Source organism: Nerophis ophidion, linkage group LG09, assembly GCF_033978795.1.
Source record: "Nerophis ophidion isolate RoL-2023_Sa linkage group LG09, RoL_Noph_v1.0, whole genome shotgun sequence".
In the NCBI taxonomy this organism is placed as follows: Eukaryota; Metazoa; Chordata; class Actinopteri; order Syngnathiformes; family Syngnathidae; genus Nerophis; species Nerophis ophidion.
In genome coordinates, this window is record NC_084619.1 from 67,649,388 (window position 1) to 67,675,497 (window position 26,110).

A 26,110-nucleotide genomic window follows, 5' to 3' on the forward strand; every position below is an offset into this window, starting at 1 on the left:
TCAGACGTGGTTGGAGTGCAGGAAGTACAAACAATCAGACGTGGTTGGAGTGCAGGAAGTACAAACATTCAGACGTGGTTGAAGTGCAGGAAGTACAAACATTCAAACGTGGTTGGAGTGCAGGAAGTACAAACATTCAGACGTGGTTGGAGTGCAGGAAGTACAAACATTCAGACGTTGTTGGAATGCAGGAAGTACAAACAATAAGACGTGGTTGGAGTGCAGGGAGTACAAACAATAAGACGTGGTTGGAGTGCACGAAGTACAAACATTCAGACGTTGTTGGAGTGCAGGAAGTACAAACATTCAAATGTTGTTGGAGAGCAGGAAGTACAAACATTCAGACGTTGGAGTGCAGGAAGTACAAACATTCAAATGTTGTTGGAGAGCAGGAAGTACAAACATTCGGACGTTGTTGGAGTGCAGGAAGTACAAACATTCAGACGTTGTTGGAGTGCAGGAAGTACAAACATTCAGACGTTGTTGGAGTGCAGGAAGTACAAAGACGACACACGACTTCACCTCCACCAAAGAAAGACAGTGAGAAAGTGTTCAAAGTAGCATTTTTTTGTACTTTTTCCAGAATACAACTATGTACATTGAAAGAGGTACAAACACGTCATTTCCCCCTCGCTGCACATCCTGCTGTGTGTCACTTGTATAAAATTAATATATCAGCTTCCTGCTGGCAGTCAGAGGGGAGGAGAAAGTAGTCTAAATGTCCATCAGCACCTATGTACAATATTTACAACTGCGTGTGATTGACAGCAAGTTGATGGACTCGCCTAGACGGGCATGACTGTGGGAGGTGCCTTTTTACGTGATATAAATATGTGGTGGTTAAAATGGCGTGACATACAGGTATGCAGCACACATCATCATCATCATTATTATTATTATGCAGGGGTGTACAGCAGCGCATGAAATGAAATAGAATAAAAGACATGATTGTTGTAAAGTCAAACTAGGTTATGAGTGATAAAATAAGGGAAAATGTCCATGTTGACCATGGAGAACATCTGCAAGCCACCAAAGAAAGTCACACAATATTTCATTGAAAAGGAGAAAAGAAGACAAAGTTCCTATGACATGATGACAATAATTCACTCATTCACTCCTGGCCTCGCTGACAACAGGAGGTGTCCGTGTGATTTCATTCGCCGGTGGGCGGGGTCACACTGCGTGCCGCCAAGCTTTGGTTCTTCAAACTTGTATCGTCGTCGTGGTCGGCGCTGGGTGTGGTCGGAGGGCGGGGCGAGGGGAAACCCCGCCTCCGACGCGCCTCCTTGTCGGGCGATCGCCAGCTGCCGCCTTCTCGGCGTCCCGTCCGCGCGCAGTCCGTGGGTGGGCGGAGCCTGGCCGGGCGTGTTAGAGGTGCTCCAGGTACTCGATGACCCGGGTGATGGACTTCTGTCCTGTGGTGCCCACGGAACACTGCGCAGGAACCAAGGTGACATTTTGTTACAACACTTCTCCTCTGCCCCTGGTGCCACCGTGATGGTCACATGATCATCTCCTCGTGCCACCGTGATGGTCACATGATCATCTCCTAGTGCCACCGTGATGGTCACATGATCATCTCCTAGTGCCACCGTGATGGTCACATGATCATCTCCTAGTGCCACCGTGGTCACATGATCATCTCCTAGTGCCACCGTGATGGTCACATGATCATCTCCTAGTGCCACCGTGATGGTCACCTGATCATCTCCTAGTGCCACCGTGATGGTCACATGATCATCTCCTAGTGCCACCGTAATGGTCACATGATCATCTCCTAGTGCCATCGTGATGGTCACATGATCATCTCCTAGTGCCATCGTGATGGTCACATGATCATCTCCTAGTGCCACCATGATGGTCACATGATCATCTCCTAGTGCCACCAAGATGGTCACATGATCATCTCCTAGTGCCACCGTGATGGTCACATGATCATCTCCTAGTGCCATCGTGATGGTCACATGATCATCTCCTAGTGCCACCATGATGGTCACATGATCATCTCCTAGTGCCACCGTGATGGTCACCAAGTAATGGCTTGGTTACTTTGCGGCACTTCTTACTAGCGAGTAGGGGAACTGTACTTCCTGTGTGTGTAAAACTGGCGCCCAGCTCTCCTCTCAAAGATGGTTAATGACCAAGAAGAGGTCTCACTACGTTCAGTGAAGTCTACTGTTAAATAAACACACTCAGGCTCCGAGTGACACCTCTTTCTTCCTGTACAGTCATAGATGAACAAACTCTATAATTGTGATTGGCCAACATGTCACTCAAATGGCGGTGGAAGAAAATAATGTCAGCCTCTTTCAGTCAGGTGATGAATGAATGGTGCAGATATAAGTTGTACATCACTTGTCATTGCTTTTATTTTCATTTCAACCTGTTTTCATATACATTCTCAGTTAATAATTAATTTTGCCTTGTATATATTTCTGTAAACTACCTAACAGCATTCTATGCATTAGTTACTCAGTATTTGTACTTTTTTAATTATTCCACCATGGGGCCAAAAAGAGTTGCGATAACCAGCACCTTAAAGGCCTACTGAAAGCCACTACTACCGACCACGCAGTCTTTATATATCAATGAGGAAATCTTAACATTGCAACACATGCCAATGCGGCCGGTTTAGTTTACTAAATTGCATTTTTAAATTTTGCGCGGAAGTATCATGCTAAAACGTCGCAGTATGATGGCGCGTGCGCTTGATGTCACGCATTGTAGAGGACATTTTGTTCCAGCACCGTTCACACCTATGACTCGTCTCTTTTCATTGCATAATTCCACAGTATTATGGACATCTGTGTTGCTGAATATTTTGCAATTTGTTCAATGAATAATGGAGACGTCAAAGAAGAAAGATGTAGGTGGGAAGCGGTGTATTGCGGCCGCCTTTAGCAACACAAACACAGCTGGTGTTTCATTGTTTACATTCCCGAAAGATGACGGTGAAGCTTTACTATGGAACAAAGCGGTCAAGCGAACACGGTTGGATTGGACCACACACACAAAGTACAGTGTATTATGCAGCGATCATTTCGAAAGATCGTGTTTCGAAGAGAGTCCCTTACGAAGGGCAGAGATGGGAATCGCCACCACCCGTCGACTGGTGCTGAAGAAAGGTGCGGGGCCGACCTTCAGGTTGTACAGGTACGACCATATAATTTCACTAAAACACTAGTAACACAATAAGCAGATAAGGGAGTTTCCAGAAGTATCCTAGTAAATGTGTCTAATAACATCTGAATCGCTACCACTGTATAGTTTTTTTTTTTCCTTGTCCTTTGCTCTCACTTTCCTCATCCACGAATCTTTCATCCTCGCTCAAATTAATGGGAAAATTGTTGCTTTCTCGGTCCGAATCGCTCTTGCTGCTGGTGGCCATGATTCTAAACAATGTTCAGATGTGAGGAGCTCCACAACCCGTGACGTCACGCGCACATCGTCTGCTACTTCCGGTACAGGCAAGGCTTTTTTTATTAGCAACCAAAAGTTGCAAACTTTATCGTGGATGTTCTCTACTAAATCCTTTCAGCAAAAATATGGCAATATCGCGAAATGATCAAGTATGACACATAGAATGGACCTGCTATCCCCGTTTAAATAAGAAAATCTCATTTCAGTAGGCCTTTAATAAAGAAAGTGGGGATCACTGTTGAATTCAAGAAAGAACTTGAATTAAAGTAGGAAGGTGACCTCCTTTCTCTTCATCTTCAACATTCATACTCATGTCACTACTTTCCTCTATAAGCGGTGTTTTGTGGTGATTCATTGGATGAACAAAATGCTTCCATTTCATTACAATTCACTTTTAAACTGGCCTTTTGGAAAAGATGACTTGGTCAAATGTAATGTGTGTGTGGTACTCACAGTCAGGTTCATGAAATTCAAGAACTTCTTCAGCATCTCCGTCATGATGGAGAAGTCTCCAGTGGGCAGGTTGTCTCTCACAGTAGTCACATTGAGCTGAGGGACACAGACACACTTTGTCAGCACACCTCCACATGTCACCTGTGCACCCTCCGAGTCCTGACTGAGGCATGTGTGGGACGGCGTGGCGCGGTTGGGAGAGTGGCCGTGCCAGCAACCTGAAGGTTCCTGGTTCAATCCCCAGCTTCAACCATCCTAATCACGTCCATTGTGTCCTTGAGCAAGACCCTTCACCCTTGCTCCCTATGGGTAATGGTTAGCACTTTGCATGGCAGCTTCGGCCATCAGTGCGTGAATGTGTGTGTGAATGTGGAAATAGTGTCAAAGCGCGACCTTGTACCTTGAAGAAAAGCGCTACAAAAATATAACCCATTTACCATTATGTGTTTGTGTCATAGTCATCACATTAAGATCCCTGTGGTGTGTTGAGTATTTTATTCCTTTGATGTGGTAATGTAAACGTTGGTGAACTTCCTTTTACACTCTCACACCACTGAGTCTTCAAATGTTGTGGAGTTCATGAAGGTTACTCTGGAACGGATAAATCATCATGTACAAAACTTAAAAGCAGTGAAGTGGTCACATTGTGTAAATGGTAGATAAAAAGAGAACACAACAAATCCTTCTCAACTTATATTCAGTTGAATAGACTGCAAAGACAAGATATTTCATGTTTACGCTGACAAACTTTGTAAATAATCATGAACTTAGAATGTAATGGCAGCAACACGTTCCAAAAAAAGCATTTTTACCAGTACGTTACCTGGCCTTTCCTTTTAACAGCACTCAGTAAAGGTTTGGGAACTGAGGAGACACAGTTTTGAAGTGGAAATCTTTCCAATTCTTGCTTGATGAACTGCTTAAGTTGTTCAACAGTCTCCTGCCTCATATTTTAGCCTTCACACATTTTTTAATGTCTGGACTACAGGCAGGCTAATCTAGTACCCGCACTCTTTTACTATGAAGCCACGCTGTTGTAACACATGGCTTGGAATTGTCTTGCTGAAATAAGCGGGGGCGTCCATGATATCAACATATAGAATAGAATAGAAAGTTCTTTATTGATCCCTGGGGGAAACTCAGCACCACAGTTCACTCGCAATAAACAATAATAATAATAAAAAATATATGACATATATTATATATAATATATGAATAATATATATATATATATATATATATATATATATATATATATATGTATATATATATATATATATATATATTGCTCCAAAAGCTGTGTGTACCTTTCAGCATTAATGGTGCCTTCACAGATGTGTAAGTTAGCCATGCCTTGGCCACTAATACACGCCCATATCATCACACATGCTGCCTTTTACACTTTCACCCTACAACAGTCCCCATGGTTCTTTAACTCTTTGGTCCACGGTTTCCAAAAACAATTTGAAATGTGGACTCGTCAGACCACAATAGACTTTTCCACTTTGCTTCAGTCCATCTTAGATGAGCTCAGACCCAGCGAAGCGTTTCTGGGTGTTGTTGATAAATGGTTTTGGCTTTGCATAGTAGAGATTTAACTAACACTTACAGATGTAGCGACCAATCGTAGTTACTGACAGCGGTTTTCTGAAGTGTTCCTGAGCCCATGTGGTGATATCCTATACACACTTTTTCATGCAGTAGCGCCTGAGGGATGGAAGGCGCGTAATATCATGGCTTACGTGCAGTGACTTCTCCTGATTCTCGGAAACTTTGGATATTACGGAGCGTAGATGGTGAAATCCCTAAATTCCTTGCCATAGCTGCTTGAGAAATGTTGTTCTTAAACAATTTACTCAGGCATTTGTTGACAAAGTGGTGACCCTCGCCCCGTCCTTGTTTGTGATTGGAAGCTGTTTTTGTACACAATCATGGTGCCCACCTGTTCCCAAATAGCCTGTTCACCTTTGGGATGTTCCAAGTAAGTCTTTGATGGGCATTCCTCAACTTCCTCAGTCTTTTTATGCCACTTGTGCCAGCTGTTTTGAAACATGATGCAGGCATCAAATTCCAGATAAGCTAATATTTGCAAAAAATAACCAAGTTTTCCAGTTGGAACGTTAAATATCTTGTCTTTGCCATCTATTCAATTGAATATAAGTTGAATAGGATTTGCAAATCATTGTATTGTCTTTTTATTTACCATTTACACAACGTGACAACTTCACTGCTTTTGGCTTTTGTATATTAAGTTTTTCTGTGTCTTTGAACATACGTTCCACTTCAGAATGTCCCGTGTGTGTATGTGTGTGTGACATGCTGACCTGGCTGCCTTGGCAGAGACATCCCAGCAGCAGGGCGGTGTAGGAGGCCACAATGCTGTCCTCCATGTGCTTGCCTGCGTGCTGCAAAGCTTCACAAAAGCAGAAAGTTCAAATAACTTCTTTGAGAAAGGCACATGAAAACCTAAGATGTGGAAAGTGCAGCAAGTGGGGGATGGTGGTTCATTCCAGTAACATCTACCTTTATTTAGGTCCAACTCTTCTTCCTCCTCCTCCTTCTTTGGATTTTCCTGCTCAGGCTGGCTCTCGTTGTTTTCGGCCGCCACCCACTGGATCTCCCCCATCGTCTCCTTCCACTCGCCGCTCTGGTCCTGCGGCTTGGGCGCCTCGCTGATGAGGTCGTCGGTCTTGGCCTCGGCCTGAATGGCGGCGCGCTCTCTTTCCAGGAAGAGCTAAGAGGCCAACGAGAAGATTAAAAAAAACCTTGAGACTGGAGCCAAGACCCATTTGTGAGTAGACAGGACTTAAATGTTTGTTTATGATCAGTAGGGATGGTACTTTTGAAGTTTCAGCCAATACGGTACAATGTTATACCACGGTTATTGTTACTATCGTTGCAATATTGTTGAATGTACTCAAAAAGTACTTATATATACACACACATACTGAAATATTTACATGTTTTCAGAACTAAAATATGGTAGGAAACCCACAAATTTGCATATTTCTTTTTTTGTGTTTTAGTTTAAGTACTTCATGATTTAATAGCTAAGCTTTTTTGTTAAAAATATTGATTAGATTTTGGCACTTCAACATTTATTTAAATAAAAAGTGTGTTGCAAATACATTTATTATATTTGATTTCTGACAAGTTTTGGTTGTCCTACTCTTTTCAGCGGTCCTCCTGGTCCTATTTCTCAAAGGTTCAATGTAGGGCTGGGCGATATTGCCTTTTTTTAATATCACGATATGGCCTAAAAATATCGCGATAGACCTTATATATTACGATATTTTGCCTTGGCCTTAATTGAACACTTGATGCATATATACACAGCAGTATGACTATTAAATGTGTATACATTAAAACATTCTTCTTCATACTGCATTAATATATGCTCATTTTAAACTTTCATGCAGAGAGGGAAATCACAACTAAGTCAATTGACCAAAAGTGTATTTATTAAAGTTATTAAGCAATGGCACAAACATTCAAGTCATTTCCAAAACATAAAGTGCAAGATTGTCAGAGACATTTTAAGTGTCAAATAAAAATGAGCTGCATAATAGGAAATCAAATAGTATTCGTCCTTCACTATGTGGTAGGTTACGACGAACGTTATGAAATTCTCTTCATTCTCTAGCGAGTGACTTTTCAAATAATGCTACATATTAGCAGTAATGCTACTTTTTATTGCAACGCTTTTGCCCCACACTTGACAAATTACGGGTGTCTGTTCGACATATTCCCACTTGAAGCCGAACCACCGCCAGACGATGGACTCCCTTGCTGTTTTTATTGGGAATTAAGTCTTTCTTCATTTGTTACCAGAGTGGCACCTTCTTTCTCTCGTATTCCCACTCGTACGGCTACGTTAGCAGCTAACGTAGCCACGTCTGCTACCTCGCTGCTGGGCGAGGGTGGACACGTATGTGACGTATGACGTGACAGTATGTGACATATATAAGAATGTGCGCCTGCTTGTCTGTGAGAAGGAGACACAAGAAGGAGTGGGAAGAGCCTGAAGTGTAATGCCCGCAGCTAAAAGCAACTGCGTGAGAACGTATACTCGAATATTACGATATAATCATTTTCGATATCCCACAGAGACAAACCCAAAATATATCGTAAATATCGACATACCGCCCAGCCCTATATTGCTGCAATATTGTTGAATGTAGTCAAAAAGTACTTATATATACACACACTGAAATATTTACATGTTTTCAGAACTAAAATAGTGGTAGGATACCCACAAATTTGCTTTTTTTGTGTGTGTTTTAGTTTAAGTACTTTATGTTTTAATAGCTAAGCTTTTTTGTGAAAAATATTGATTTGATTTTGGCACTTAAACATTTATTTAAATAAAAAGTGTGTTGCAAATACATATATTTGATTTCTGACAGATTTTAGTTGTACTACTCTTTTCAGCGGTCCTCCCTGTCCTATTTCTCAAAAGTTCAATGTGCACAATAGAATATTTTAGTTCCTCAGACATTAATATAAGTTTGAATTGGGGTATGTTGTTTTTTGATTGGGAATGACTCTAATGTCTCATTTTTCATGTTAGCATTTATGCCAGCGATAGCAAGCTAGCGCCAGTCAGTGCATGAGTTTATCAAAGTGCAGTTATCAATCCTACTTTTTCGATCCTTTCAATTTAAAACGTTAATATTAACCGCCAAGAGTTTTACCAAAGTTATCATTAATACTGTTTTGTGTTAGAGCCAGCCGAGTCTGCAACAGGATGTCACTCAACGTGGCACCGTTAGAATTTACGTAAATCGGTGCTTGGTAGCACCCAACAAAAAAAATTATGATCAGGTCTTTTTTGATGTCTCTTACCTTGACCAGGGCAGCCAAAGCTCCAGAGGCCTTGGGCTTCTCCGCTCCATCTTCCTGAGTCTCTATAGAGACCGCAGTGTCGGCAGGCAGCGTCAGGCTGTCTTCCAGGCAGAAGTCGTCAAAATTGTACTCCATGTCTACCAGACAATGGCGGTTTCTGGAGCTGTACTCCACTAGATTGATGAGCAGGCCAAGACCCTGGTATAACAAACAAGAGGCAAATGACACCGACAGCAACACGACAACATGAGTAGTGTGTATTGTTCTTTGAATGGTTCAATAGCGCCTTACCAGGACTCGTATGTCAAAGCGCTGCTCTGGCGGGATGTAGCGAGGTACCCGAAGAACGCAATTGAGAGCTGTTACGATGAGTTGATCCTGCTCGCCAGTCTTTGTGCTTCCCCACTCTGCAAAACACAGACATAATTAACAAATATTTATTTACTCAAGTGCAGAAAGCATTATTCATCTATGAGGGGTTCACCTTAGTTTAAAAAAAAAACAAGAAAAGACACTGAAATGGTGTGTTATTGTTTGTACTATAGCACCATCTTTTGGACGAGTTTGCTCACTGAAGGTGCTGCAGTGTCCTTCCATTTAGTGCTTTCAACCGAAAGTTCCGTCTTTTGTCGTTCAAAGCGTTTCTACTTGTATGGATTCTTCATTCATCACTCCAAGCAACGTTTGTAAGTTTTACAATATAACTAAAACTATTTATAACTACTAAACCGTCCCAAATAATGGTGTCTGTAGCAATGTTTCTGCATATTTCTACCTGCTATCATAACTTAATCAAGCAAGCATCTTGAGCATTAGCTAATATGCTAACAAATCACTCTAAGTAACATTTGTAAGTCTTCCAATATAACTAAAAAATTCTTACTTACTAAAGCGTCCCATGTGTGATGTCTGTACGAACGTTTATGCATACTTGTATGTACTAATGTAATGTAATTAGGCAAGCGTTGTTAGCATTAGATAATATGCTAAAAAATAACTGTACGCAATATTCGTAAGTTTTACAATATAACTAAAACTATTCTTACTCACTTAATATTCATGTGCTTTGCTGTGAAGTTTTTTTCCCCCAGTCTGGGATTTATTTTTTATTTTTTACTCATCCTCCTCTAGCGTTTTTCCCATCTTTTACGGTGTGGCTTGTGGCGACCCATCAGCGTTTTTGTTCTGTAACACTCTACATTGTTTGTCCAATCTTGAAAGGGTTTGTGCAGAAAACAAGTTTTCGTTGTACTTGTGGAATGACAATAAAGATCCATACCATAAACCACCCCATGTGTGATGTCTGTAGGAGTGTTTTCATGCATATTTGTACCTGCTACCGTAAATTAATCAAGCTAACATTGTTAGCGTTAGGAAATATGCCGACTCATTAACGAGTGTCTGTGTTAGAACTTACAATATCCTGTTTTTTGTATTGTTTCAGTTTTGTAAATTCACCAAAATGTCACAGTGGAGTTATTGAGTCTGTTTAGCTGATAGGAGAGCTAGCTTCCACAGCTAGTGGGTCCATGACCATGACTTCTGTTTTGTTTGATCAGCCGCTTTTACTGCCGTGTTACAGACACTGTTTGGAAACAATTAAGGTATTAATAAACAAAAATTCACAACATGTATATCTGCAACTTTTAGTCTGGTGCGGCTATTATATGGATTTTTCTTTCAGTGGGTGCGGCTTACATGCTGGTGTGCTTTATGTTAAGTAAAATACTGTAGTTGAACTAGTAGGGCTGCGAATCTTTGGGTGTCCCACGATTCGATTCATTATCGATTCTTGGGGTCACGATTTCATTCAAAATCAATTTTTTTTTCAATTCAAAACGATTCTCGATTCAAAAACGATTTTTTTCCCTATTCAATACATAGGATTTCAGCAGGATCTACCCCAGTCTGCTGACATGCAAGCAGAGTAGTAGATTTTTGTAAAAAAACTTTTATAATTGTAAAGGACAATGTTTTATCAACTGATTGCAATAATGTAAATTTGTTTTAACTATCAAACAAACCAAAAATATTACTTATTTTATCTTTGTGAAAACATTGGACACAGTGTGTTGTCAAGCTTATGAGATATTATGCAAGTGTAAGCCACTGTGACATTATTGTTCTTTTTTTTTATTTTCATAAATGTCTAATGATGTCAATGGGGGATTTTTAATCACTGCTATGCTGAAATTATAACTAATATTGATAGTGTTGTTGATAATATTCATTTTTGTTTCACTACTTTTGGTTTGTTCTGTGTCGTGTTTGTGTCTTCTCTCAATTGCTCTGTTTATTGCAGTTCTGAGTGTTGCTGCGTCAGGTTTGGTTTTGGAATTGGATTGCATTGTTATGGTATTGCTGTGTAGTGGTTTGTTGGATTGATTAAAAAAAAAAAAATTGATTTTTAAAAAATGAGAATCGATTCTGAATCGCATGACGTGAGAATCGCGATTCAAGTTCAAATTGATTTTTTCCCACACCCCTTATGAACTAGTGTGTATATTTCAGGCTGAAGATTATTACAGCCAGATACAGTGCAAGCTGTTGGTGTCAACGCCGCTCCGACTGGCTGACTTGCGTCAACACAAGCGGTTATCTACATAACCGGAAAAATGGTCACTGCTTGCACGTTTTCTTGGGACCAGACTTCAGGAAAATTGACTTTAAAAAAAGGATTTTAAAACCTACGGCAGCTTGCAACCATCATTTTCCTCCGTTTGATCAAAGTCCGAAAAGGTGTTTTTTTTGTTTGAAAAAGGGGGATGGTCTGAGAAGTCTAGCACTAAGAAGAAAGGACCGAACATTTCCCCCTCCCACTTCCTTTTTCTGTATGTGCAGTTGGTAAGCAACCCGGCTCGAAAAGTACCATTGTCGTGTGTGAGGTTGAGCAACACTCCGATGATGGCCCTCATGCAGTCCTCCACTGCCTTGCCCACGTTGCTGAAGCTACAGTGCGGCAAGGATGACGACGGCGCCGCCAAGGAGCTGTTGTTCATGGCCCTGCTGTACCGCTGGATCATGTCCTCGCAGTAGCACAGCGCTCTGAGGGTGAAAGGTATATTTTGTCCATAAGTCCACGTAAGCCCGAGGAGGCGAAAGGTGTCTGGAGCCTACCTGGCAGAGGAGACTATGAGCTGCGAGTCCTTGTAGGCAATCAAGTAACTCTGGTTTTCTGGGTTCTGCACAGTCACCTGTTGGCCCAGAGGTGAAAGACATCAATTTAGAGCAAGTACAGTGACGGGTATGGAAGGAGTCAGACCAATAAAAGGAGTACTGTAAAACTGATTCTTTTAAGAGTGCGCATTCATCAGCCGGATAAAAATCAACCAGGCATTCATCGCAGCTTTAGCACTCAATTTGGCCTTGAGGGTCACCTGCTTGAGAAGAGACCTACTTACACTTTCAAGTACTCTCAGGCATCTTTCGGCGCCCCATAAAGATGCTACCAGGTTCTCCTTGTCGTCCTCTTGGCTCAGGTTTTGTGCGCACTCTTTCACTGTGGCATTAAGACAAGGTGAGTGAGTGGCACGTGTACATTTTTTTTCTACAACACACAAACCTAACACGCTTACCTTTGTCTACCACGTGGTCCAAACCTCCCAGCAGCCTCAGCTCTTCTTTGAACCAGTCACCTGCTCTTTTGGAAGTCAGGGAAAGCAGCGTCTCCATAGCGAGGTGGCCCGTCTAAAAACAAAATAGGCTAGTAAAATGCATAAGGGAAACTGTACTTATTTTAGGGCTGTCAAATAATTATTCTTTGGTCAGATTACAGTTAAATTTAAGTTAAAGTACCAATGATTGGCACACACCCACTAGGTGTGGCGAAATTTGTCCTCTGCGTTTGGCCCATCCCCTTGATCATCCCCTGGGAAGTGAGGGGAGCAGTGGGCAGCAGCGGTGCCGCGCCCGGGAATCATTTATGGTGATTCAACCCCCAATTCCAACCCCTGATGCTGAGTGCCAAACAGGGAGTTAATAGGTCCCATTTTTTTTTCATAGTCTTTGGTATTAACTCCCAACCTACCGATCTCAGGGCGGACACTCTAACCACTAGGTCACTGAGTAGGTTTAGTATTTATTTATTATTCACATTCTGGATTATTCATGATTAATCACAGGGGATCACTTGCTTGCATAATTAAAATTACCTTGAGAAAATACCTCAACATCTGAGTACAAATTACATTTTATGAATGTCATTCAGGAACTTTTACTTGAATGCATGCCATTTATTTCCACAAAACTGGTTAATAGTTTTATATATGTCTTTTCAGGATGTACAGTACAGGCCAAAAGTTTGGACACACCTTCTCCTCATTCAATGTGTTTTCTTCATTTTCATGAGTATTTATATTGTAGATTGTCACATCAAAACTATGAATGAACACATGTGGAGTTATGTACTAATACATGCAAACATGTTTTATATTCTAGTTTATTCAGCATAGCCAGCCTTTGCTCGGATTACTGCTTTACACACACTTAGCATTCTCTCCATGAGCCTGAAATGGTTCTTACTTCACAGCTGTGCTTGAAAATCATCGAGAGAATGCCAAGAGTGTGCAGAAAACCCATTGAACGAGAAGGTGAGTCCAAACTTTGGCCTGTACTGTATTTTGGAGTGAAAGTCAGCAGCGAGCACACCAATCAGAGTATCATCACTCATTTTTCTACTCATCTGACCACTGACCGAATAGAGTCTAAGGTAAAAGAGCTGTACAGTCCCAATAAACAGCATGATTAATCCAAGTGTGTACATTTTTTATGATTAATCACATGAGTTAGCTTGTTAATTTTGACAGCCCTAATTTATTCACTAAGCGGCAACGCACCGTGATGTTTTCCAGGTCGAGATGTTTGTTGTGCACCGTCTCGCACAGCTTTCTGATCTTCTCCTTGACCTTTTCCACTTCCTTGGCCGTGAGCTGGTCCTGGTGGGCCGAGTAGTCCTGGTCGAGCTCCAGAAGCTTGATCATCAGCTCCAGGCAGGCCCGGTCCAGGTCCATGTTGAGCCGGTCGCGGCTCAGAATGTACATGAGTGCGGCCGTGCACAGGGCGAGGTTCTGAGGGAAGGACAGACAACCGTTGTTAAAGAAGCATGGCTCACAGAGTACACTTGGTAGAGGAGAGGAAGTGGGACAGACTGGGTGCTGCGGGGCGTCGCTGAGCATTTTGAAGACCTGCGCCACCTTCCCTCTGGCCCGCAGATGCATCCTGAAGCTGGGCATGGCACACCTTGCCGCCAGGCTGATTATACTGCAGTGAGAGGAAGGAGTACATAATGAAGAACATGAGATGATGTTTGTTTAATCTCTCAGCAATGACAGGGGTGTCAAATGTAGTAATGGTATTAGGCCTTGGCATGGGACTCTCAAATTACTTTATCACAAAACCTTTTTTAAAAAAAACCTGCAGTGTTTCTGGAAGCGATCAAGTGGCAGATTTGCATGCATGAGTGGCTTGTGTGCGTCGGTGGAAGCTCTCATCCTTTTTAGAAAGTGGCTAATACTAAGCGATAAGAACAAATGTTAAGTGACAAGTGCTTGTACCCTTCAATCAAATGTAATGAGCTTCTCGGAGCTCATACTAAACGGTAGCGCTGTGCCACGTGGGGAGGAAACCACAACCTCTAAAGACTCAAAGTATCTGAGTACTTACTCCCCTCTGTTTGAAACCACTAAGGCAGGACTTTTCAACTAAATGACTAATTAATAGGCCAAGTCAATGCAACTGTGTGTATTAACAATGTCAAATGTTAAGGTATGGCGGTCACCATCCACTATCTCTACTATTGAATGGGGAAATGTCTTCCAAAATGCTGACTGGTGTAGTAAATAAAGTCTAAAATTGAAACACAAGCAATATGTTTACGCTAGTCAAATATTCTCTAGACAGAGGTGTCAAACGCCTTTTAGCTCAGGGGCCACATGTAGGAAAATCCATTCCCACGCGGGCCAGACTGGTAAAATCATAGCATTAAAGCTTAAAAATAAAAACAACTTCAGATTGTTTTCCTAGTCTTACATAGGTCAAAAATAGAAAAGCACATTTAAACAATAATCGTCTTGACAAAACACTTCGCGTTAGTTAAAATTCTGAGGAAATAAAAAGATGCATATTCAAAAACACCATGAAGAACACAATGAACTTGGACCTTGTCTCAGTATTTTTACAAAGTCATTAAACTTTAAGCACTTCCTGTTCAGAATTCTCATGTTGGCAGTTCATTAAAAAAGTTTGAAAAAGCAATGAAGTGTTTCCCTCAAACCGCCGCACTGGTGAAATCCGCAACTGCCACAACACATTCATTTATCATCATTCAAATATTGCAATTATAATAAAAACTAAAAGTTACCAAAATGACTCCATAGCCAAAATCAAGGTACCATGACTACAAACTTAACCACTGTGAACATGGTAGACTTAAGTATGAAACAAAATAAAGCAAACTCAACAAATGTAGAAACACACACTTTTACAATGGAAATCTGGCCGTGCGTATCGGGCATTCACCAATTGCAAGCGTTGCATGGAACTGTAACTACAAAGATGAAGGTCATGTAGACTCAAGTTTTGTATCTTAATGTTCTGTTGTTTTATCCGTTGAGTGGATCATTTACAATGAAATAAGGCATTGTGCCTCGATATTGCTGCCACTTCAACAGGAGCAGCTGATTGCTTGCACCTGTGCTGAATGGATGCCAATCCAGAGGGCGCTTAAAGTCAGCTGACACGTCATCTTACACTTGAACTGCTATCGTGACATCCAGTGCACACATTTAGAACAGCAGTTTCTTTTATTAAAAAAAAATGCAGCTCATTTTTATAATTAGCAAACTGATCTTACGGGCCGCGGGCCAGACTGAACCTGTATGTCTGACACCCCTGCCCCAGGTTCAATTCAATTTCCTTTATTCAACCAGGTGAAGACTCATTGAGATTAAAATTTATTTTTCAAGAGCGACCTGACAAGAACCCATCCATCCATCCATTTTCTACCGCTTATTCCCTTTCGGGGTCGCGGGGGGCGCTGGCGCCTATCTCAGCTACAATCGGGCGGAAGGCAGGGTACACCCTGGACAAGTCGCCACCTCATCGCAGGGCCAACACAGATAGACAGACAACATTCACACTCACATTCACACACTAGGGTCAATTTAGTGTTTCCAATCAACCTATCCCCAGGTGCATGTCTTTGGAGGTGGGAGGAAGCCGGAGTACCCGGAGGGAACCCACGCATTCACGGGGAGAACATGCAAACTCCACACAGAAAGATCCCGAGCCTGGATTTGAACCCAGGACTGCAGGAACTTCGTATTGTGAGGCAGACGCACTAACCCCTCTGCCACCGTGAAGCCTGAAGTTGCCGTGAAGTTTTTTTACGGCTCTACAGCAGACACCCGAGTAAAAGATCTTCTATGAGACTGGGGGCCTCGGGTGTTTACAATGTCCTCCTGAGACCCAGCGTCCTCCCAAGTTTACTTCTTTTTTTTCTATAACGTGGCAATTTTCTTCTGAAATGTCTAATCAGACAAGAGAAATAAACCAAAAAAAGCTATTCTTTGGAGTACATAAACACTGGGGGTTTATAAAACAAGCCCATCAAAGTCCTCTGGTACTTTCAGGAATCTTCAGCAAAAACCCATTTGTTGTTTCAAAGCTGTGAAGTGAATTTGGCCCGCCTATAGAATATGTCCGCACTGAGAGTGTGCTCCCCTTACCTAAGGCATCTTGTGTTGAGCTGCTGACCGCTCTTCAAACCCGTCTCCAAGTACTCAAAGTCGTCTGTGAACTCTTGATTTTCTCCAAACTCCACCACGTCGTTGAAATGCTTCACATGCTGCACCACGGTGTACAGCTGGGCAGGAGGCAAATAAAGGTTAATTACCACTAATTGGGGAAGCAGGGCATCTGGTCAGACGCGCCAACACTTCGGGAGGTAAAGGCTTTGTTTACTTGGTCTTATTTCATCTAATGGCGCCATTAACAGAAACAAAGGAGCTAACGCACCTTGTGGCATCTGGCTCGGGTAGCCAAGGGTGCAAGTGGGGAGGAGATCAAGTCCCAGATGACTCATTTACTCCACTTTTATTTGTTTTTTTTATACACGCTCTCAGCTTAAAACAACACGAACAAACAGAAAAATGCTCAATTGCCGGGATGTGAGCACATCCTTTGAGAAAAAAAGAGGAACATTTCTAACAGCACAAAGTGCTGCCACGCAACACCGAGAGAACATTCTGAAATTCAAGACTACGCTTCCTGGAATTGGGTGCATTTCTACACTATGTTTTACCTTTAGATGTTGGCTGTCTTTTGGACACTTACAGTGCATGTCCCATGTAACGTAAGCCCATCGTAAATTATATACTAAAAATTAACATTATCATCATAATGTAAAATTCTATAAAATGCATGCAAAAAAATAACTTTCCCATTTGGAAATTCTATCCTGTAGCCACGCCCCCTCAAGTTGGCTACTAATAAATACTCCGCAACTAGAACTGGTTCAGAACCAACAGTTAGCGGATTGGAATTATCCAAATATGATTAGCAGCAAAGGTGTAGCTCGGAAGGTGAAGGGAGTCGACAACAAGTAAGCTGGCTAGATAAGTTAGCTAACTAGAAAGCTTGTTTTGGTGCTCCTGATCCTCTCTCTGTCCTGCAACCCAGTGCAGAGTTTATGCAAGAGGAACAGCAAGTACCTGCGGCTAAGGAGAGCGTTCAACAAATTTAGCTTGGATAATATTTGTATTACTATTTCATCCAAAAAATGACAAAGGGATATTTTGACGAGAAAAGTAATGTTCAAAAAAGGCGGATTTCTGCGTTTTTGTGGACATTTACTGTTACATATACTGTTACATATACTGTAATATCATACATGGTAATTGTTTTATATTGAATATATGATATAAACATAAATCAGTATATATCATATACTGTACATCTATTATGTAAATATTACATATGTCTTTAATTTTATTTTGCTACTACGGTACATTTTTAGTCTATTTTATAGCTGCATTGTCCTTTCCATCCTTACACTTTCCATCCCTTGTGGATCATTAAAGGCCTACTGAAATGAGATGTTCTTATTTAAACGGGGATAGCAGGTCCATTCTATGTGTCATACTTGATCATTTCGCGACATTGCCATATTTTTCTGAAAGGATTTAGTAGAGAACATCGACGACAAAGTTCACAGCTTTTGGTCGCTAATAAAAAAGCCTTGCCTTTACCGGAAGTAGCAGACGATGTGCGCATGACGTCACGGGTTGTAGGGCTCCTCACATCCTCACATTGTTTACAATCATAGCCAGCAGCAGCTAGAGCGATTCGGACTGAGAAAGCGACTATTTCCCCATTAATTTGAGCGAGGATGAGGAAATTTAGAGTGAAGGACTAGTGAAAAAAAAAAAGAAAAAAAAGTTTAAAAAAAAAAAAGGCGATTGCAGTGGGAGCAATTCAGATATTATCAAACACATTTACAAGGATAATTCTGGAAAATCCCTTATCTGCCTATTGTGTTGCAAGTGTTTTAGTGAGATTAAATAGTACCTGAAAGTCGGAGGGGTGTGGCCACGGGTGTGTTGACGGCAGAGTCCCCGAGGGAAGTCACGGCAGCTGCAGCAGGACGGAAGCTCCGCTGAAGTCTCCGGTGAGAGGCGACTTATTACCACAATTTATCACCGAAAACTGCCGGTTGACATGTAGTCGGGATCCATGTTCGCTTGACCACTCTGATCCATAGTAAAGCTTTGTCTTCGGGAATTTTAAACAAGGAAACACCGGCTGTATTTTTGTGGCTAAAGGCTAAAAGCTTCCCACCTCCATCTTTCTACTTTGACCTATCCATTATTAATTGAACAAATTGCAAAAGATTCAGCAACACAGATGTCCAGAATGCTGTGTAATTATGCCATTAAAGCAGACTACTGATAGCTTGGATCGGGCTGGAAAATAATGTCAACCAATGACGTCAAACGCAAGCGTCATCATACGCGTCATCATACCGCGACGTTTTCAACACGACACTTCGCGGGAAATTTAAAATTGCAATTTAGTAAACTAAAAAGGCCGTATTGGCATGTGTTGCAATGTTAATCTTTCATCATTGATATATAAACTATCAGACTGCGTGGTCGGTGGTAGTGGGTTTCAGTAGGCCTTCAAAGTTTGTCTAAATCTAAGTCTAATTTCATTTGCATGAAATTGTCACCAAAGGGAACTTTTTCAGGCTTTGTGCTTTATTTATGGGTTTAAATGTAACCACTTTTCAATGTTTTATGTTTATGGGTTTAAATGTAACCACTTTTCAATTTCTTTCTTGCTTTTTGTTTATGTAACAAATCTGTCTGTAATATTCAACTTTTTGCATCATGAGCTTAACTTAATGAATTATTGTGCCTATTACATGTCACAAAAAAAAACAATTACCACCCCACCGTATTTACACACAGCCTAAAGGCCTACTGAAAGCCACTACTACCGACCACGCTGTCTGATAGTTTATATATCAATGATGAAATCTTAACATTGCAACACATGTATGTGTTGCAATGTTGTTTACCTGTATGTTTACCTGTATGTTTACCTGTATGTTTACCTGTATGTTTACCTTGATGTCATCTTTTTTGTAAGGGGCGCTGGAAGCCGGCAGACCCGTCAGCGATCCTGTTCTGTCTCCCTGTAATGTTTGTCTGATCTTGAATGGGATTATGCTGAAAATTGTAATTTTCCTGAAGGAACTCTCCTGACGGAATAAATAAAGTACTATCTATCTATCTATGCCAATACGGCCGGTTTAGTTTACTAAATTACAATTTTAAATTTCCCGCGGAGTTTCCTGTTGAAAACGTCGCGGAGTGATGACGCGTGTTTGTGACGTTATTGGTTGGAGGGGACATACTAGCCCAGCACCACTTATGGCTAAAAGTCGTCTGTGTTGCTGAATCTTTTGCAATTTGTTAAATTAATACTGGAGAAGTCAAAGTAGAAAGATGGAGGTGGGAAGCTTTTAGCCTTTGGCCACACAAACACACGGTGTTTCCTTGTTTAAAATTCCCGGAGGTGAAGCTTTACTATGGATCAGAGCGGTCAACCGGCAGTTTACAGTGAGAAAATTGTGGTAATAAGTTGCCTCTTACCGGAGATCAGCGGAGTTTCTGTCCTGCTGCAGTTTCGTGACTTCCCTCAACACTTCCGTCAACACACCCGAGGCCACACCCCTCCGACTATCAGGTACTATTTAACTCACTAAAACACTAGCAACACAATAGGCAGATAAGGGATTTCCCAGAATTATCCTAGTAAATGCGTCTAAAAACATCTGAATCGCTCCGACTGCAATCGCCTTTTTTTTTTCTCTAGTCCTTCACTCTAAATTTCCTCATCCAGGAATCTTTCATCCTCGCTCAAATTAATGGAGAAATCGTCGCTTTCTCGGTCCGAATAGCTCTAGCTGCTGCTGGCTATGATTGTAAACAATGTGAGGATGTGAGGAGCCTTACAACCAGTGACGTCACACGCAAATCGTCTGCTACTTCCAGTAAAGGCAAGGCTTTTTTATTAGCGACCAAAAGTTGCGAACTTTAACGTCAATGTTCTCTACTTAATCCTTTCAGCAAAAATATGGCAATATCGCGAAATGATCAAGTACGACACATAGAATGGAACTGCTATCCCCGTTTAAATAAGAAAATCTCATTTTAATAGGCCTGTAAGTCTATTCAAGACAGTTATCAATCAATAGAGTTTTTCATTCAGAGTAATTAAATCCTAACATAAGAATGTATGACTCGTGCTGATATTGTATCGTATTAATATGGGTATGGGTCAAAAGTGAAAAAGTTGTAACGGGACACCGCTGCTAGTACATTACGAAAATCTGCATTGTACTGTACTTTCATTTGTCAGAGGAACAGAATCAAATGCTTTGTTACATGACGATAAAGACAGGTTTAAGATCTTCTCAAACATAGCAGGCACTTTCTGGAACATCACATTTAAACTAGGCCATGTGGCTAAAAAAAACATCACGATAGAAGTTAATAATTATTATGGAAGATGGGGACCAGGAGAAATCAATCATTGGTACTTTAACTTTAAAATTTCAAGTCCATCCATTTTCTACTGCTTATTCCCTTTGGGGTAGCGGGGGGCGCTGGTAATATAATAAAACTTTCATGACCAACACCATTCAGCATAGCAACACCTTTCATGACAATACACACATGGAATGTACTATGAACTCACTTCTTTGTGCTCCTTCCTGCATTTGAGAGCCGTGACGATGTCTTGGTAGGGTCGCGTGGGGATGGTCTCTGATTTGATAACTTTAGGCGGGGGAGGGGGGGCCTTAAACAAGCCGTCATCTTTATGGGAGTTGCTGTCCTTGCTGCTGCTGCTGCTGCTGCTGCTGCTGGATAAGATAGCCTGAGGAGGGAGAGACGGGGGGCTCATACGGCAGCCACAAAATCTGTTTAATGACATGTCCTCACAGTTTAGCCCAGCTGAGCAGTCTCTTAAGTCCTTAATAAGTGTTGTTAACAGATGAGGCAGTGCAAAGTTAAAGGCAACTTTTCACAAGTCCCAAATGCCAAAGTGCAATTTGCTTGTCGCTGAGCAAACATTTCCTTTTTTTTTTTTTTTTTTTTAAATTGGTAAATGGAAGTTCACTGTCTGGTCAAACGATTCCACATGAAGCAAAAGAGACTAATTACAGCAATTAAAAACAGAAGTGTTGACTACTGGGAGGCCAATAAACAATATTATGCTGGGAAGTCAGCAGGGAATTGTGTAACAAATGGTGATGACTCCATAATGCAGCTTGTGCTGTGCGCACGCTTCATCTTTTCCACGGCGCTCCTAAGTACCATGTGACCAATGTCCTGTCCAGCAAAAAAGGGAGGCAAAGGCAATTTGTTAAACCCTATGAAAGGGTGATGTCTTACCGGGGCCGTTTGAGACCGGGAGAGGGGTGGCGTGGGAATCTCTTCGGACTCAGGCTGGTTCCAGTGTCTTGCATTGTATACAGCTTTGGCAGGGGACTAGGAGACACACACACACACACACACACACACACACACACACACACACACACACACACACACACACACACACAAATAGAGGGTGAGCACCATATAAACCTGCCACGTGTTAGAGATCACACATCATGCATGACAGAGCCAAAACACACTGTTCAGCATCTACGGCTGGACCCATAAAACTATTCCAGTATATATCACAATGGACACGTAATCCATATCAATAAAAACTGTGTTCGATTATTTATGAATATATATATATATATATATATACACACACTAGGGTTGTCCTGACACCAGTATTTTGGTACCAGCACCAAAATGTATTTGGACACTTCAATACTTGTCTAAATAACGGGGACCACAAAAAATGTCATTACTGGCTTTATTGTAACAAAAAATCTTAAGAGTACATGAAACATATGTTTATTATTGTCATTTAGTCCTTAAATAACATGTTGAACATACTAGACAACTTGTCTTTTAGCAGTAAGTAAACAAACAAAGACTCCTAATTAGTCTGCTGACGTATGCAGTAACATATTGTGTCATTTATACACTTATTTTCTACACATTATGAGGGTCAAACTGTAAAAATTATTTTTAATCTACTTGTTCATTTACTGTTAAAATCTGCTTACTTTCTGTTTTAACATGTTCTATCTACACTTCTGTTAAAATGTAATAATCACATCTTCTCTTCTTTGATATTTCACATTAGTTTTGGATGATACCACACATTTAGGTATGGATCCGATCCCAAGTAGTTACAGTATCATACATTGGTCATATTCAAAGTCCTCATGTGTCCAGGGACGTATTTACTGACTTTATAAACATAATATGAATTTTAAAAAAGGAAAAAATATTGATGCAATCATAATAGAATCGACTAGATACGCTCCTGTATTTGGTATCCTTACAGTGGATGTCAGATGTAGATCCACCCATGGCGTTTGTTTACATTGTGACGCCTGTGAGCTATTGTATCCTCCTATGTTGTGTAGTGAAGCATGTTTAGCTATTCCTTGTCCTCCAGTGATAATAATATTTGTAATAAGCTTACTTTGTCACCATGGAGGCCAGGATTAGTGATTTAGAAGTAGCTAAGGCAGCTCTTCCTGAGGGTGTTTCAGTGTTATAATTTCACCTTTATCTTTACTTTTTACACCCAAATACGTCCATCCTCCCTTTTCTGTCTACACTCTGCTTGTAAGTATTGTGTGTGTGTGTGTGCGTGTGTTGCCGAACATGCTTCTCTGCTCATAAAACCAGCAATATCATGATGTGATGACGCACCGTCATGCCCGTTGAAAAAAAAAAAAAAAGAGGAGGAGGACAGGTACTTTTTAGAGGCGATATAGTAGCGAATATGATTTATTTGTATCGCTTTGTTCCCTCTTCGGATGTAGGAAAACAATTAAAGTGCAGGACTATATAAATAAATAGAATATAACAAATGTGCTGCCTTAGAAAAATAATTTGGTTCAATAATATTGAGATGATAATTACTGCAAAACATGTTCATACTCAAATAAAAACAGAGCAAATTAAATGTTACACAGGCCACGTAACTTCCTGGCAGTAAACCTGCAAAAAAGATGTTTGGCTCAGGTTTTTCTCTGTTTACATTTTTACATTATTTTGTTACACTTCATAAAGCATTTCGTACACATTCCTTATTTATTTTTCTATTATAATTTCAAGGACGTTATTGTTAAATATTTAGTGTGGTATTAGATTTTTGTTTACTTAAATTGTTTGAGTGTTTTCCATGCTTGTGCGATTTTTTTTCTTTATAGCGGAGGGATTATAATCACAAGAAGGTTACCATATTTTTCGGACTATAAGTCGCAGTTTATTTCTTAGTTTGGCCGGGGGTGCGACTTATACTCGGGAGCGACCTATGTGTGAAATTATTAACACATTACCGTAAAATATCAAATAATATTATTTAGCTCATTTACGTAAGAGACTAGACGTAAAAGATTTCATGGGATTTATCGATTAGGAGTGACAGATTGTTTGGTAAAGGTATAGTATGTTCTATATGTTATAGTTATTTGAATGACTCTTGTCATAATATGTTACGTTAACATACCAGGCACCTTCTCAGTTGGTTATTTATGCATCATATAACGTACACTTATTCAGCCTGTTGTTCACTATTCTTTATTTATTTTAAATTGCCTTTCAAATGTCTATTCTTGGTGTTGGGTTTTATCAAATACATTTCCCCAAAAAATGCGACTTATATATGTTTTTTTCCTTCTTTATTATGCATTTTCGGCAGGTGCGACTTATACTCCGGAGCGACTTATAGTCCAAAAAATATGGTATATTTGCAATAAAAATGTCAACATTTCATATATTTTTCTTCTGGTCCATATTTCCCACAGGTGATATAAAATGATCCATAATTACTGATAGACCAATAGAAAAAACGTATATTGTGATAACAGTTTCCAGTCACATCGCCTTGTGCAGTTATGATAAATAACTGCACAAGGTCTAAGGATATTCTCAAATGTCCAGGTCATTGTAATCTCAGGGCATTTCATTGGCATTGACAGTAGGATTGCTTGTTTGCATCTCAACAGTTGTTTTTCTCACTACGATAGGGCGAAACCATCCTTGCACAGGCACACCCTCCTGGTGTTGGAGTATAAATATTTGGGGTTTGGCACCAGACGCTAGTCGAGATGTGACTGATCTAAGTCTTAGACTAAATGTGACCGACCTAAATCTAAGACTAGATGTGACCGACCTAATTCTAAGACTAGATGTGACCGATCTAATTCTAAGACTAGATGTGACCTATCTAAATCTAAGACTAGATGTAACAATCTAAGTCTAAGACTAAATGTAACAATGTAGGTCTAAGATCATTAACTGATGAAGTCTACTTGGATGAGAGTCCAAACGTCTTCTAAGACAAATCAAATAGTCGCGATCAAAAGAAACCGTGATTGATTGATTGCCCTGAGAGCAAATGCAATTTTTTTCCTTTGATTGTGTCCAAACTGGTCACAAAGAGAAAAATGGAAGTATTTGTTGCCTCGGTTTCAAAAAGCCTACATCTACTATAACACACAGGTCCATTGTAAAGAAAGTACAGCATTGTTGTTGGAAGCTACAGTTCATAAAGGTGCTAGTGTGGTGACAGCTTGAGCCTGGAGGAGATTACTTTCATTATTAATCCAAATAAATTTCAGCTAGCTTCTTAGTACTGAAGCCAGATGGAAAAGAAACACCACAAGATGTGAAGCAGGCAAAGTAGAGACTAAGTGCATCTAAATAAACCACAGTGACACAAAGCATTGTTGTAGATGAACACAAGCGCAGGCATAAATATTGCACAGTGCAATCACTATGACAAGACCCAGACGTGGGCACAACGAGTCCCTCGAGCGCTACAAAACTATTTCCTGATCATGACAAAGTGCGCCGTGCAATTGTGTAGTGCAGGAACAGCACTGTGGGTTCTAGTGTGTGACGTTGTGCACCCACTGAATGAACAAGAAGACAACAACAACAACCCAAAGCCACTGAAGAACATAATAAAGATAAACAGGCACAGCAAACTGGAGCGGAATAATTTAGAGGAGCTTGCCCAAAAGGTACACAGAAGTCACAATGCAGCGTTAACGTGTTTACTGCCTTGACTTCACCAATTAGGACCAATAACATGCACGTTGGCACCGACCTTTTTGGGCCCGCTGAAGATCTTTTTGTGCGCGCCGCCAAGCTCCTTGGATTTTTCACTTTGCTTCCCTGAGCGACCTTTTTGCCCCTCCGTGCCTCCCGGACTGGAGTCATCGGAGAAGTCAAAATTGTCTGCAGGAAAAAAACGAAGTGAGCTGAGCGTGGTCCCATCAGAGAATGTCAAAGGGCCAACTCACCTGTATTGCTGCTGGCCTGGCTGTCCTGAGAGTCACTGGTGTGAGGACTGTCCACGCCGGAGCTCAGAGCCACCAGCGCCGCTGCAGACTTCCTGGCTTTCTTCTCCTTGGCCTGGGCCGAGCTCTCGTCGTCGTCGCTGTCGTCACTCTCGCTGAGGTCGTCAAAACCAAAGTACTTGATCTTGTAGCTGCTCTTGCCCGCCGCCGCGCCGCCTTCCGAAGACTCCACACCGTCCTGGGCCTCCGTGTCCTCAAAGCCAAAGAACTCCAGCTTTGACTCGGTCTTGGTTTTTTTGGCTTTGACCGGAGTAGGTCGAAATCTAAGAAGGGGTATAGGCGCTTTTTACAAATGTGGTCACCATCTTCACACAAAACAAAGAAACTACAGCAGGACCAAAAAACTGCAGACATATCAGGCTTCTCTACATATCTAAAATA

The 26,110-nt window shown here is 41.1% G+C and overlaps 1 protein-coding gene across 2 annotated transcripts in view; it reads right to left on the reverse strand.

Moving 5' to 3' along the window:
- Window positions 1-551: 551 nt before the first annotated feature.
- Window positions 552-26,110, reverse strand: part of wapla (WAPL cohesin release factor a) — a 34,783-nt gene continuing 9,224 nt past the window's right edge. For both annotated transcript variants that reach the window (XM_061911630.1, XM_061911629.1), the window contains 17 exons: window positions 25,673-25,992; window positions 25,477-25,607; window positions 21,678-21,773; window positions 20,980-21,159; window positions 16,443-16,579; window positions 13,866-13,977; window positions 13,554-13,784; window positions 12,294-12,405; window positions 12,120-12,217; window positions 11,836-11,912; window positions 11,588-11,763; window positions 9,010-9,125; window positions 8,719-8,916; window positions 6,397-6,607; window positions 6,198-6,286; window positions 3,874-3,969; window positions 552-1,434 (listed from right to left, as the gene is read on the reverse strand). In XM_061911630.1, coding sequence (XP_061767614.1) covers window positions 1,369-1,434; window positions 3,874-3,969; window positions 6,198-6,286; window positions 6,397-6,607; window positions 8,719-8,916; window positions 9,010-9,125; window positions 11,588-11,763; window positions 11,836-11,912; window positions 12,120-12,217; window positions 12,294-12,405; window positions 13,554-13,784; window positions 13,866-13,977; window positions 16,443-16,579; window positions 20,980-21,159; window positions 21,678-21,773; window positions 25,477-25,607; window positions 25,673-25,992 — 2,446 coding nt within the window. In that variant the 3' untranslated portion in view covers window positions 552-1,368. The remainder of the gene's footprint in view (window positions 1,435-3,873; window positions 3,970-6,197; window positions 6,287-6,396; window positions 6,608-8,718; window positions 8,917-9,009; window positions 9,126-11,587; window positions 11,764-11,835; window positions 11,913-12,119; window positions 12,218-12,293; window positions 12,406-13,553; window positions 13,785-13,865; window positions 13,978-16,442; window positions 16,580-20,979; window positions 21,160-21,677; window positions 21,774-25,476; window positions 25,608-25,672; window positions 25,993-26,110) is intronic.